The following is a 12033-nucleotide window of genomic DNA, read 5'->3' on the forward strand; positions in this document are numbered from 1 at the left end:
AAATGCACTGAATGTAAGTGCTACTGACTTCTTGCATTCTCACATTCAGTTAGCTCTATGTATTAAAATATTTGCGTTAGGCACACTGTGTACTATAATATGATACCAAACATTGCAACTTCATGTAATTAATACAAAATAAAACTGTCAGGGTTAACAGTGCTTGAAGAATATGTTGGACAATTGATCCACTATTGAATTATAGACTGTCCAGGATCTCAACCAAATGTGAATGTCCTAGATTTTCAATGCATGCCACATGTTCTGTGCATTTGGCTAGCAGAGGGGCTCCTTATCTCTATAAAATATTCTTATTTTTGCATGATGATCTCCCTTGCTTACAATTAACTGTCCAACACAAAGTACTGATGTGTCCAGATCTGTGACCAAAAATGTAGCTTCCAAGTATAGAACAAAGAACACTTTCTGCCCGTGAAGTTTACAATCTAAGCATGACAAGACACAACAGACTATTATAAATAGATGGGGGGAGTTCAACAGAGAGAAATTAGTCAGCATGGTAGACAGTGGTCTGTGCACACTAGTGGCTTAACCATTGCAAAGCTTTTTCTAGGCATCATGACAAAAAAGAGTTTTGAGGAGGAATTTGGAGGTGGATAATGAGATAGGTTTGTGGATATTTATGGGCAGCGCTTCCCAATCCACCTCCTATCATTTGGGCCAAAAGTTGTACTTGTCTACTAAGTCTACATGAAATGAGCTAGTTGGTCTTTGTCCTGTTTTCTGGAGGGTTATCAATGAGGTACAGTGATTGGGGGCCTTATAAGTACTTATGGATATCCATATTGGCTAGCTCAGCAGAGAGGCTAAAGTCTTCCATCTTTCAAGTTGATTCTTCTAATTCCAGTTTTAGGCAGGATGGTAGGGCATAATGGTGGATCTAATGCTGATGCTGTCTATTTTGCACCTGTTGTATGTATAAATAGACAACTCTTATTTCTAAAGCTAGTAAACCAGCACCTTTTTTCAACAGTAAAACTTGTCAAATTTAGTTTCATGAATATGGAGAAATACTACGCAACTTCTTGAAACACACTTTCCAAAGTGTGTGATGTATTCATGTTAGAGTAGTGCTAACTCTTAAATGTAATCATTACATAATGATAAGAGCTCCTCACTGGATGCAAATGAATGTATAGCTAAAGATCTAAATGATTGAAATGTAATAATATAACATTAAATAATGCTTTTATGTTTTTAATAGACTACCAAGAAAGACTGACATGGAAAGGTGAGTCACAACAAGAGTGGGCTATTAATGCATGCTTAAATTTAACATTTAACATTGAGGTGAGTGTGGGATCATTGAAATAAAATATTTTTTCTTAATTCAAGACTTGCCTGAATAAAAGAACCTTTAAAAATGATTTCTTTATTGGATTGTCCTTGTGTTACTGTACAGAAGTAACATTTTTGTGACAGCAATAGCAATGTTAATTTGAAACTGCCTAGGATTGTTGGATTCTGTTGCTAATGTGCTTCTGAACAGTTCTTTCCCCAGCAAGAAGTGCAGTTCATCTTAGGGCATTTCCCTTTTGTGTGGGAAGTGATAGGACATTAAAACTTGGAGGATGGGAGTGCCTGACCTGATATTTAATCTAGTTGGAAAGAGAATAAGAACCTAAACAAATACAGATGTGTTGAGAAGGAATTTCTACCAATACAGGACTAGTGGCTGAAAAATGTACATAGAATAAAACCTCTTATTTGCCCCTCCTATATAATAGGAGATCCACATTTCCCTTAGACAACAGTGAAGAAAGCTTTGTTTTTTTGACTTGGGAACCTGTTTTCTAGACTTCAGAAATATATCCCTCTTTTTACTGAGCTCAAAGTACTTAATGTGCTTATTTTGGAGGTTTGAGTACTTCTATAGAACCTGCCAGAAAATGTAATGTTGGCTTCTGTGCTATCTGTGTTACTCTTCCTTATTGATCTAGTTTAGTTTAAAGATACACGCAGATCACACAATCCCAATAATTCTAATGACAATTATATGTAAAATGCTATGTATCGAGTCAAGCATGTACTTTGCATAATATGGCATAGCTTGCAATTGTCCAAAATTATTTTTTAACAGGGTTTAATCCAGCGGTGAGCAAACTTTTTGGCCTGAGGGCCGCATATGGGTATGGAAATTGTACGGCGGACCTTGAATGCCCAGTGGGGGAGGGGGACTCTATGGGGTGTACCATGGGGGGGCTCTATAAGGGATGTTACTGAGGTGGAGAGAGGGGGGAACTCATGGGGTGTGGTGCGGCGGGGGGGGGGGCTCTACGGGGCAGTACCGGGAACTCCTAGGGGCCCTTCCGGCAGTGACACCAAGGTGGCCGTACCCGGCACCGCCACGGGTGGAGGCACCCTAGCTGAGATGGGTGCGGCCCCTGGGCGTTTTGGAGGTTCTTGAGGGTGAGGTTGTAGGAGGCGAGGAGGGGATTGGGCATGCTGCTGCGTAGGGGCGGGGTTCTGATCCCAGAAACAGCGTGGTGAAGTCGTGCCTGTGCAGTGTGGTTCTGTGTGCCAGAAGATGGTGCTCATCAAGGGAATTGTGAGTGGGGGGCTGGGGAGCGCTGGGTGGAGTGGGGCAAGCCCCTGCCCCTTCTCCCCGGCAGGAGCTCATGGGCTGGATCTAAACGTCTGACAGGCCAAAAGTGGCCCACGGGCCAGAGTTTGCCCACCCCTGGTTTAATCTTTTCCACTACCAGATCCTGGTTTGGGGGAATCAAAAATTGGGACGTTTTCTTGAGACTTCTTTTCTCCTCTTCTCTTGAAGAGATGCTGCATGCCCAATATTCCCTCCTCCTCTCATTTTTAATGTTCCATGTTTCTTACAATTGTTACTCCATTTGCTACAGGCAGTGGCATTCAACTTGTATGTTTAGTCCCTGTGGCTGTTCAGTGGGGGTGGAGTGGCATACATGGTGGTTGTGGCATTTGTGAATTTAATGGGAACTTGCTTTGTGAGGCTCACGCGGTCAAGCTGGTCAATGGACTGAATCAGCTTGGATCTCTTTCACTAGGTGGGAGAGGGGTAGGAGAAAGGAAAGACAATGTTGAATGGTTACATAGAGGCACAAGCAATCTGTGGTGTCTGAAATAGAATTGTGATATTTGGATCAGTATGTTGTAAGCTACAGTGTGATATTAGGATGTGTTGTTGTCTGACGCCATTTGGTGAAATGGTTCTCTAGCTCTTTAAGGTTGCCTACAATTGCTGTAAGGGATGTTGCTTAATTAATCAACTTACTTTGTTGCTCCTGCATATGAGAGCTACCATAGCAGCAGTAATGATGCAGAGAAATTTAATAGCATCAGACTCCTGAACCACCTCTTAAAGCTTGCAGGATGCTGTCTTGGTGACCGGCAGTATACGCCCATCAGTGATGGAGGTGTGATACCTGGCAGTTTTAAACTTAACATGGATTTTAATTAGAGCTTAAGTCCCTTACTAGGGTATTCTTCTTGAGGACCTCTCGATAAGCAAAGCGTGTAGGAAATTATGGATCCTGTTATTTTAGGATCTTTTTGAAAGATATGCAATTTTATTATATACAAAGGACACCACTAATATTAGATTCTAATTGCTCCGCATAGATAAGAGTAAATTACTTTCAGTATTACATGCAATAATACAAAATAGCAGTTGGACAGGAAACTACCTTGATAATATGGTGCAGTGGTACTGAGAACTCATTTGTAACGCAGGGAGGGGGTTGGCTTTTGATAACAGGTAACTTGTGCATTCTCACTGTTCATAATTCCTGTTTCCTTCCTTGCTCTCTAGTGACATATAAAGTAGTGTATATTTTCGATCTAAGTGGATTAATGACTGTTATATTATACATATTTTTAAATGGAACTTGCATTACATCAACTCTGAAGGGTCCTGCTTTCCAATGTAAACAAATAGGAGTTGAATTCTCATTTCTGCTTTACATCAGCAAAGAGCTCCTGCTGGGAAGTATTAAAAGAAAACTCTTGTTCAGATTCTTTGAATAGCTATATAAACTTTGTTTTCCAAAATAATCTCTCTGTATTTTTAGTCAGTGAATGAGGTGTTGTGTCTCAACAACAGTAGATGTCATTTTAATTTGCAATAAGCAAACTTATGAAGTTGTTTTAAGGTAAGGTTTTAGTAATTAAAAATAAATATTAAGTTACAGTAATAGCTCTGAAACATTGATTGACTTTTCCTCCTAATGGCAAGACCGTTATTTACTCCTACTTCACTCTTAATCTACTTTCTGGACATTTTTTTTATACTTGCTAAATATCCATTAATACAGAGGAGCAGGCTTTTTAGTGATCTCTTGTGTAGTAATCAGAAAATCTGTTATACTCTTATTTATATTTACGTGTTTTATACAGGCTTTACACTAGCTTTTTGAAGCGCCAGCTTTATCAAACAATATGTCTTTTAATACAACCAAATGCAAGTTCATACATCAAAGAACAAAGAGTGTAGGTCACATTTATATGATGGGGGACTATATCCTGGAATGCAGTGGCTCTATAAAAGGCTTTTAAGAATAGTGATGGATAACCAGTTGAATTTGAGCTCACTGTTCAATGCTCTAGCTAATGGGATCTGTGATAAACTGGGGACTATCTACTACTACTAGTAGTAATAGTAGCAGGAGGGTGGTATTACTTATGTATAGGACATTAGTGAGACCATTATTAGAATACGATGTCCTGTTCTGGTGCTAATGCTTCAAAGAGTATGTTGGAGAAGGTTCAGAAAAGAGCTACAAAAAGGATTTGCATTCTGGAAAATAACACTATAGTATGATTTAAGGGGCTCAACCTTCTCTAGCATAGACTAAATTGATTATGAGGTGTCTAGATCATGGCTAGAAATACCTACATGAGCCAGAGATTTCTGATAATAGAAGACTCTTTAATCTACTAGGAAGGTACAATGAGAACCTGTGGTTGGAAACTGAAGCTAGAAAATTTCAGATTAAAAACAAGATGCAAATTTTTAAATGTAACTGTTAGAACAACTTGCCTACGGATGTGGTGGTTTCTCCATCACTTGAAGTCTTACAAGACAGGATATATTTCTAAAACATATGCTTTAGTACCAACAGAATTTTTTGGCTTGATGCAGAAATTATTGGATGAGGTTCTGTGTCCTGTGTTTTGCAGGAGGCCAGACTAGGTTATCATAATGGTCCCTTCTGACCTTAATTTATGTATCTTTATTGACTACAAATAATTTTTTTTTTGTAAATTGCTTAATGTAGCTTAAACCTTGTTCTTGCAGCAGCATTTACAGCAAAAAATTGTGTAAATTCAAAGTAACTCCTTGGAAGTCAATAGGTTCTGACCAAATTATTAGAGATCAGAAGCTTCCCATACTGTAGATGGTGTCTCAGAGACTGGAATGAAAGTGTGAATTGAGATCCAAGCATGACTCTCTGTCTTTCTTATCTGGTATAGACAGGCTTCTGCTGTGGTGACGAGTACACATGGGGCTGTGGATATAGGCTGTGGCATTCAACCAGTAGCAAATAGAGTAATTGTTAAAAATGGTGGTGGGAGGAGGGAGGAAGACTGGATATGTAGCATTTCTGCAAGTAAAGAGGAAAAAAACAAGTGTCTCAGGAAGACATCCTGAATTTTCACTCCTTCAGCACCATGCCCTAATGTATGAAAAGATTAAAGCATGTTGGGGGGAAAAAAATTGTACTGAAATTGATGCTACATTATGCAAAGTATTAACTTTACTTGATGCATGGCATTTTCTATGTAATTGTTTTTAGCAAACTGCACTGCAGCTGAACTGCATCTTTGTGAGATGTTTCAGTACTGACTTACTCTTTTTTTTTAACAGAAAAATAGAAATAGTGCAATTTGCAAGCCGCACACGTCAACTGTTTGTTCGATTATTAGCCTTAGTAAAATGGGCTAACAATGCTGGGAAAGTGGAAAAATGTGCGGTAAGTTAGCAACTTAACTTGGTGTAAAATGACCTAATACTTGTCGGTGGGCTTTTTAGTACCCTCTGAATAGATTCTAAAATGCTCACATTAAAAAAGCCAGATTCCATATGCTGATGTACATGAAATTATACATTATTAAATGACATGCTCTTCTCATTCTGTTCAATAATTGTAAGTTATAATTTGTATAGTAGTAATGCGTCACTTCTTCTCTTTTTAAGAGACAGTTAAACTGTTGCAGTAAACCCCAAAAACTCATGAATAGGGAAAGCAAAAGGCATGACTGCATATTGTCTTCAATATTATTTTATCAGGAGTGAGAACATTTGGAGGTTAGGAGATGGGGGGAGGGGAGGGCAGGGGCATTGATCTCAGCATTAGTTCTTATTGTTACACTTGCTTGCATTATATAGGCACTGTGAGATAGTCAAGTCCTGCTCTTGGATAAATAAGTTCAAAGTCCAGGATGTTGCAAAAAGTCAGTTTATTGGCAGAATATAAATAAGGATGGTGGTAATCCAGTAACAGTCTGCAAATGAACTGCCGCAAATGAACTGCCACAAATATACCAGAGTATATAGGAGTGGAAACCTCTGCTGTGGAGTACGAACTGAAACCAAATGATTCTCCTTAACCTTCCATCCAAAATACTAGACACACAAGGTGGATGAGAGATTTTTTTATGGGACCAATGAGTACATTTCCCAGACCTGAAGAAGAGCTCTGTGTAAGCTCAAAAGCTTGTCTCTCTCACCAATGGAAGTTGGTTCAAGAAAAGATATTACCTCACCCACCTTGTCTCTAAAATATCCTGGGACTGTACAGCAACACTGCCTCCAAAATACTCGTATTCTCATAATTCTGGTGATGGATATCCCACAGATGAAGCATTTGTGAAATTACTTAAAAAAATAAATAAAAAACCCCAAGGTCTCATTCACATTTTCCACATGCTCTGTGAAGAGAAGTAAAGAGAGCTGCCACCCACTAATGGAAGCTCTGTTCTCAGGGAATTTTAAATTGTCGTGCAAAGGCAGGGAGCTAGGACTGTTCCTACTAAGCTCCCTGAACTTGTCTTCCTTCCCCAGGAGTTTCTTAAATTCAGACTTGACCCTCCCTGTAGTAGAAGTGAAATGAGGTACTTACTTTTTATTAAAAAGTGGGAATCTGGTATTTTTATCTGTAAATGGTTTGGTGATGGGAGAAATAAAATGTATAAATGTCCTTGAGTAAGTATTTATTTAAGAAACTACCAAAATATTCCTTCCACCTCACCCCAAAGATAGGCTTTCTTGAATTGTGTGGGATGGAGGGGGAGAGAAGGGGGAAATATTATTTAGAGATACTTTGGGCAAGGGATTGACTTCAGCAGTCAATTTTTTTTTTCTCTTTTATAGATGATATCAAGTTTTCTAGATCAACAAGCTATCCTATTTGTGGACACTGCTGATCGTCTAGCATCACTAGCTAGAGATGCTTTGGTTCATGCTCGCCTGCCCAGTTTTGCTATACCATATGCTATTGATGTGTTGACAACTGGGTCATATCCACGTCTCCCAACATGTATAAGGGTAAATGTCTTTACAGTATAGCTGAAAAAGATCCCTCCTAAAATATCTTATCAGGTAACAAACACAAATTAGTGAAACTAACAGTGTCAAACATCTTTCTCCTCCTGTAATTACTGCAGATCAAGTACATATTTCTCTTTAAAGTGCATGCTAATACAGAACCAATTACAAAATGTGCCAAATTCTAACTTGTTTATATTTAGAATATTTCTTATCAGTAAGCTAACTTTTCCCTATCAGGGTTGCTAGACTACATCTGCTCTAGGGCCAACATAATAACAAACCTTTTCCCTTTTTATTAGTCATTTATTGGTATTTGTACACACTAAACTAAAACCCCAGAAAAATATACAACTAACCTAAAATGAGATTGAAATCGCTGCTCACACTGTGTCTGGTTGTAGCTATGATCCTCTTAATACATGCTATTATAGTATCCCTCCAGAATTAAACAGCTGCCTTTTTTGTATCTAGAGATCCATGGAAACACGTTCAGCTATCTTTAATACTGCTTTGTAATTTCCTTGTTTAGCTTGCATTCTGGTTAAGCAAGCTTTTCCAAAGTCATGTAAAATCGTCGAACTCTAGATTATTTTTCTTATAAATATAAAAATCTGGCTATCAACCTTAATTTTTGTAGCAATATCATTTAAGAATACTAAGGCAACTTGATGTACAAGGTCTGGAATAGTCTGAAGTGAGCTGAGTTTAGTGATTTCTTCCTAAATATAAGGTGGTCTGTCTAGGGCACAATCCAGTTCACTGAAAGGCAAATTCAAGAGACTATAGAATGCATGTTTTAAAACTGCCTGCTTAAATATAAATACTGCATCCTATTCTACTTTCAGACTTCTAGTGTTAGTCTTCTATATCATTTATGAAAGTTAATTTATTTAGTAGTGGTTTTCTTCAGTCTGAGAGCTATAGACATGTTGATACTTACTTTAACAGGATAAAATAATTCCTCCTGACCCAATAACAAAAAATGAAAAGCAAACCACACTTCATCAGCTAAACCAGATTCTTCAACATCGACTAGTGACTACAGATCTTCCTCCACAGTTGGCGAATCTTACAGTTGGTAAGGACCTGAAGTTACTTTTAAAGACTCAATTGTTTCAGGCTATTTAAAATAGTGATTTTAGACTTTTAACTAAAACATGACTGGGAAAAAGTTTCTAAGCATCTAAAAAGATTGAAACCCTGTCCCTATGTGACATTAGTGTACATACTTCCCACAGCCTGAAAGAACTGGGAGTTGTATAATCTTATTTAAACCCACCGTAAAATCTCCAAAAAACCTTACTCTGACAACAGAAGAAAAGGTTGCTCTTCTGTTCTGACTGTAGCATTGGTCTTCATGAGCCATTGTTTCTTATATTTCTGCACACAGTTTCGACTGCTCAGGGGACTGCTCCTACTCCATGTCCTCCCCTACTGATGTTTGGCAGACAAGGTGGCCTCTCCTTTCTGTTTCTCCCCACCCTCATTTCCTGTGGCTCATCTTCCCATTGGCGTTAGCTAATAACCCGATTTTATAAACTAGGTTTTTGCATATAAAATTGTCCATTAGTGCATGTAATGGCAAATATGAAGTCATTGAAACTTCAATAGTGAATCCATTTTTCTCTAGGCAGGGTAACTGACTTTGGGCTTTTAATCTTTGAATTTTCTGGATTTGTCAGTTATTCTGTCTAAATGTGTAGTATTGGGTAAAAATGTCAAAAGTACTTAAGTGACTCTGTTACTTTTGAAAATTTTACCCATTGTGGTCTTTGTAAAAGAATGGTAAGTTTTATATAATCATATGGCATACTTAGTCACATAATTGCAGTGGCCCTTGAGTGGAAGGATTGTCCAGTGGCTATGGTGCTAACCTGAGATGTGGGTTCAATTCCCTGTTCCTTCATGGGCTTACTTTGGACCTTGGACAAGTCAGTCTTCTGTGCCTTGTTTCCCTATCTAAAGGAGAGATAATACTGCTCACAAGGCTGTTCTTGGGATAAATATCTAAGATAGTAGATGGTCTAAATAGCCTTGCTTGTGTGTGTATCAGAATCTCTCACACCTGAGGATGGAACTATAAAAGGTCAAACTTGGTATAGGTAGCCTTCATCAAGGTGCCTTGTTCACAAATTTGTAAATGCTTGAACTGTCACTTGGGTGCACGCACAAGGCACTTTGAACACTTGTGTGCATCAAAGAATAAAAAGATGAGGCTAGACATTTCAGGCTTGGTATACAGTGAAAGGTTATATTGGCATAGCTATGTCAGTCAGGGTGTGAAAAAACCACACCACTGACTGGGCAGAACAACTATGTTACTCAGGGAAGTGGTATTCCTGCACTGACAGGAAAAACTTCTTCTGTCAGTGTAGGCTGCATCTACAGTAGAGGGCTGTGCTGGTATAGTCTCTTTAAGTGCAGATGCACTCTTAGTGATTGGTGAAGTAGGTTCATTAGCCTTTCATCTCTGGAAATGTTAAACTACCAGTTAAATATTTTTTCATGTGATTCAGTGTCTGCAAGCTGCTCAGGAGATAATCTATACTGAACTGGTAGATGTGTTAGAAGTCCTGACTAAAGTAATACTGTTTAAGGAAATTTACATGGGATGTGCCCACGCTGTGCTGGCTGGTATTTCCTCTTTCACAAACATTAATAGTTGACTAAATTTTTGTAGAAATGCATGTAGCAGACTAGGGATCATAGAAGATTAATTTTGTTTTATATTGGAAGCCCTCTTGCACTCTAAAGCCTGTTTAGCATGCTGAGCATAAAAAAAAGAAGTTCATGATTTCTCCTAGCTAATGGCCGTGTGAAATTTCGAGTTGAGGGGGAGTTTGAAGCTACCTTGACAGTGATGGGAGATGACCCTGATGTTCCATGGCGCCTCCTCAAACTGGAAATTCTGGTTGAGGACAAAGAGACTGGAGGTAACATCAGAAGTCTTTTATTTTTATGTTCTTAATATTGATCTGGGGTTCTGCTCTCAAAATGGTAATGTTTTATTAATCAGCATTAAAACTAATCGTACAGCCTATATTTGCACGCCACCAACTTGATATGGATAAATCATACCTAATGTCCTGTTTTTCACCACCTTGCTCTGTGTACTTTGTACCTTTAGGGGTACAGTCTCAATGGCATTTCTCCAAATATACTGAGAGATCTGTTACTTTTTAGTAGAACCCAAGTTGCTAAATACCTTTTAACCTTTTGGAAGCTATTCAGTGTGGTAGTCCTTTTTCTTAAAATGATTTGATGTCTAGATCTCTAATGTGAACTATTTTTAATTCATGGAAGATGGTCGAGCTTTGGTTCATAGTATGCAGATCAGCTTCATTCATCAGTTGGTCCAGTCTCGACTCTTTGCTGATGAGAAACCGCTTCAGGACATGTACAGCTGCCTACGTATCCTTCCAAAGATTGCTTTTTAATAGAATGACATAATAGCCTCACACTCTAGTGGTTAGAGCTTAAAAGAGAACATAAATGCTGTTAAGCTCAAGGATAATGCCCATTAGTGTAGTGGAAATGGCCTTTGAGGTTATTCTCATGGTCCAGCAGGAAAGATTCATTGCAAGAAGCAGTATCCAATACTTACCTGGATTGCATCATTCACTTGATTGTTCAAGTCACCTGGAAGCAAACCGGATGGGTAGCTTTGTGTACTAAACTGTTTACCCCTACAACACTTGGGTAGCTGCATGTGGCAAATGATATAGAATAAAATGCTGACTTTGAAGGTGCAGTAGCCAACAATCTTTATTGACTAATAGAATGGCAGTGTTTGTAGACTTCTGTTGCACCTGTGGGCAGTCAAGTGGAAAATAATTTATGCACAAGTCATTAAGTTGACTTTGTGCACAGAAGGGATCAATTAATATTTGGGTAATGTGAAATACTTTTCAATGAAACAAGTGATTCTATGCAAAAATAAAAACATTCTTAAGATAAGCTTGTAGTGTAACAGAATGTGTTTTTTTTTTTCTACCAACTTCATTATGAACTGCATTTCTTGTAATATTCTCCTTTCACCAAAAGGCAATCTGATTTCAAATATCTGAAGCAGTTAGAAAAGAGTACCCTAGAAGTTTAAGACAGGATGCTGTGCAAGAAGTTAGATAAAGACAGCTTTGAAAAATACTTGACACTGTACAAAATAAACTACCATCAAGTATTTATCTGTTTTGGGGAAGCAATGCGTATGTATAAAGGACCATAGAAAAGATTTATGATGTTCTGTTGTCTTACTGTGAATCGGTATAGCATACAGAGGTTGTTTGTATTTGCTTAACTCCATTCCTTAGACTCTTTCTGCTTATCGCTTCAACTAGAAGTTTTGCATTCACAAACACTAATGCTGATTCGGGAACGTTGGGGTGACCTTGTGCAAGTGGAACGATATCATGCAGGGAAGTGTCTCTCACTCTCTGTTTGGAAGTAAGTTAAATAATTTCCAAGGACTTATTTATGCTGACAGACATGCA

At 38.3% G+C, this 12033-nt stretch overlaps 1 protein-coding gene across 1 annotated transcript in view; it reads left to right on the plus strand.

Moving 5' to 3' along the window:
• Positions 1 to 1231: 1231 nt before the first annotated feature.
• Positions 1232 to 12033, plus strand: part of MED14 (mediator complex subunit 14) — a 56323-nt gene continuing 45521 nt past the window's right edge. The window contains exons 1-7 of the mRNA XM_065405717.1: positions 1232 to 1252; positions 5861 to 5966; positions 7367 to 7540; positions 8492 to 8621; positions 10348 to 10476; positions 10847 to 10954; positions 11854 to 11986. Coding sequence (XP_065261789.1) covers positions 1245 to 1252; positions 5861 to 5966; positions 7367 to 7540; positions 8492 to 8621; positions 10348 to 10476; positions 10847 to 10954; positions 11854 to 11986 — 788 coding nt within the window. The 5' untranslated portion in view covers positions 1232 to 1244. The remainder of the gene's footprint in view (positions 1253 to 5860; positions 5967 to 7366; positions 7541 to 8491; positions 8622 to 10347; positions 10477 to 10846; positions 10955 to 11853; positions 11987 to 12033) is intronic.

Source organism: Emys orbicularis, chromosome 1 (assembly GCF_028017835.1).
Source record: "Emys orbicularis isolate rEmyOrb1 chromosome 1, rEmyOrb1.hap1, whole genome shotgun sequence".
NCBI classification, from domain to species: domain Eukaryota; kingdom Metazoa; phylum Chordata; order Testudines; family Emydidae; genus Emys; species Emys orbicularis.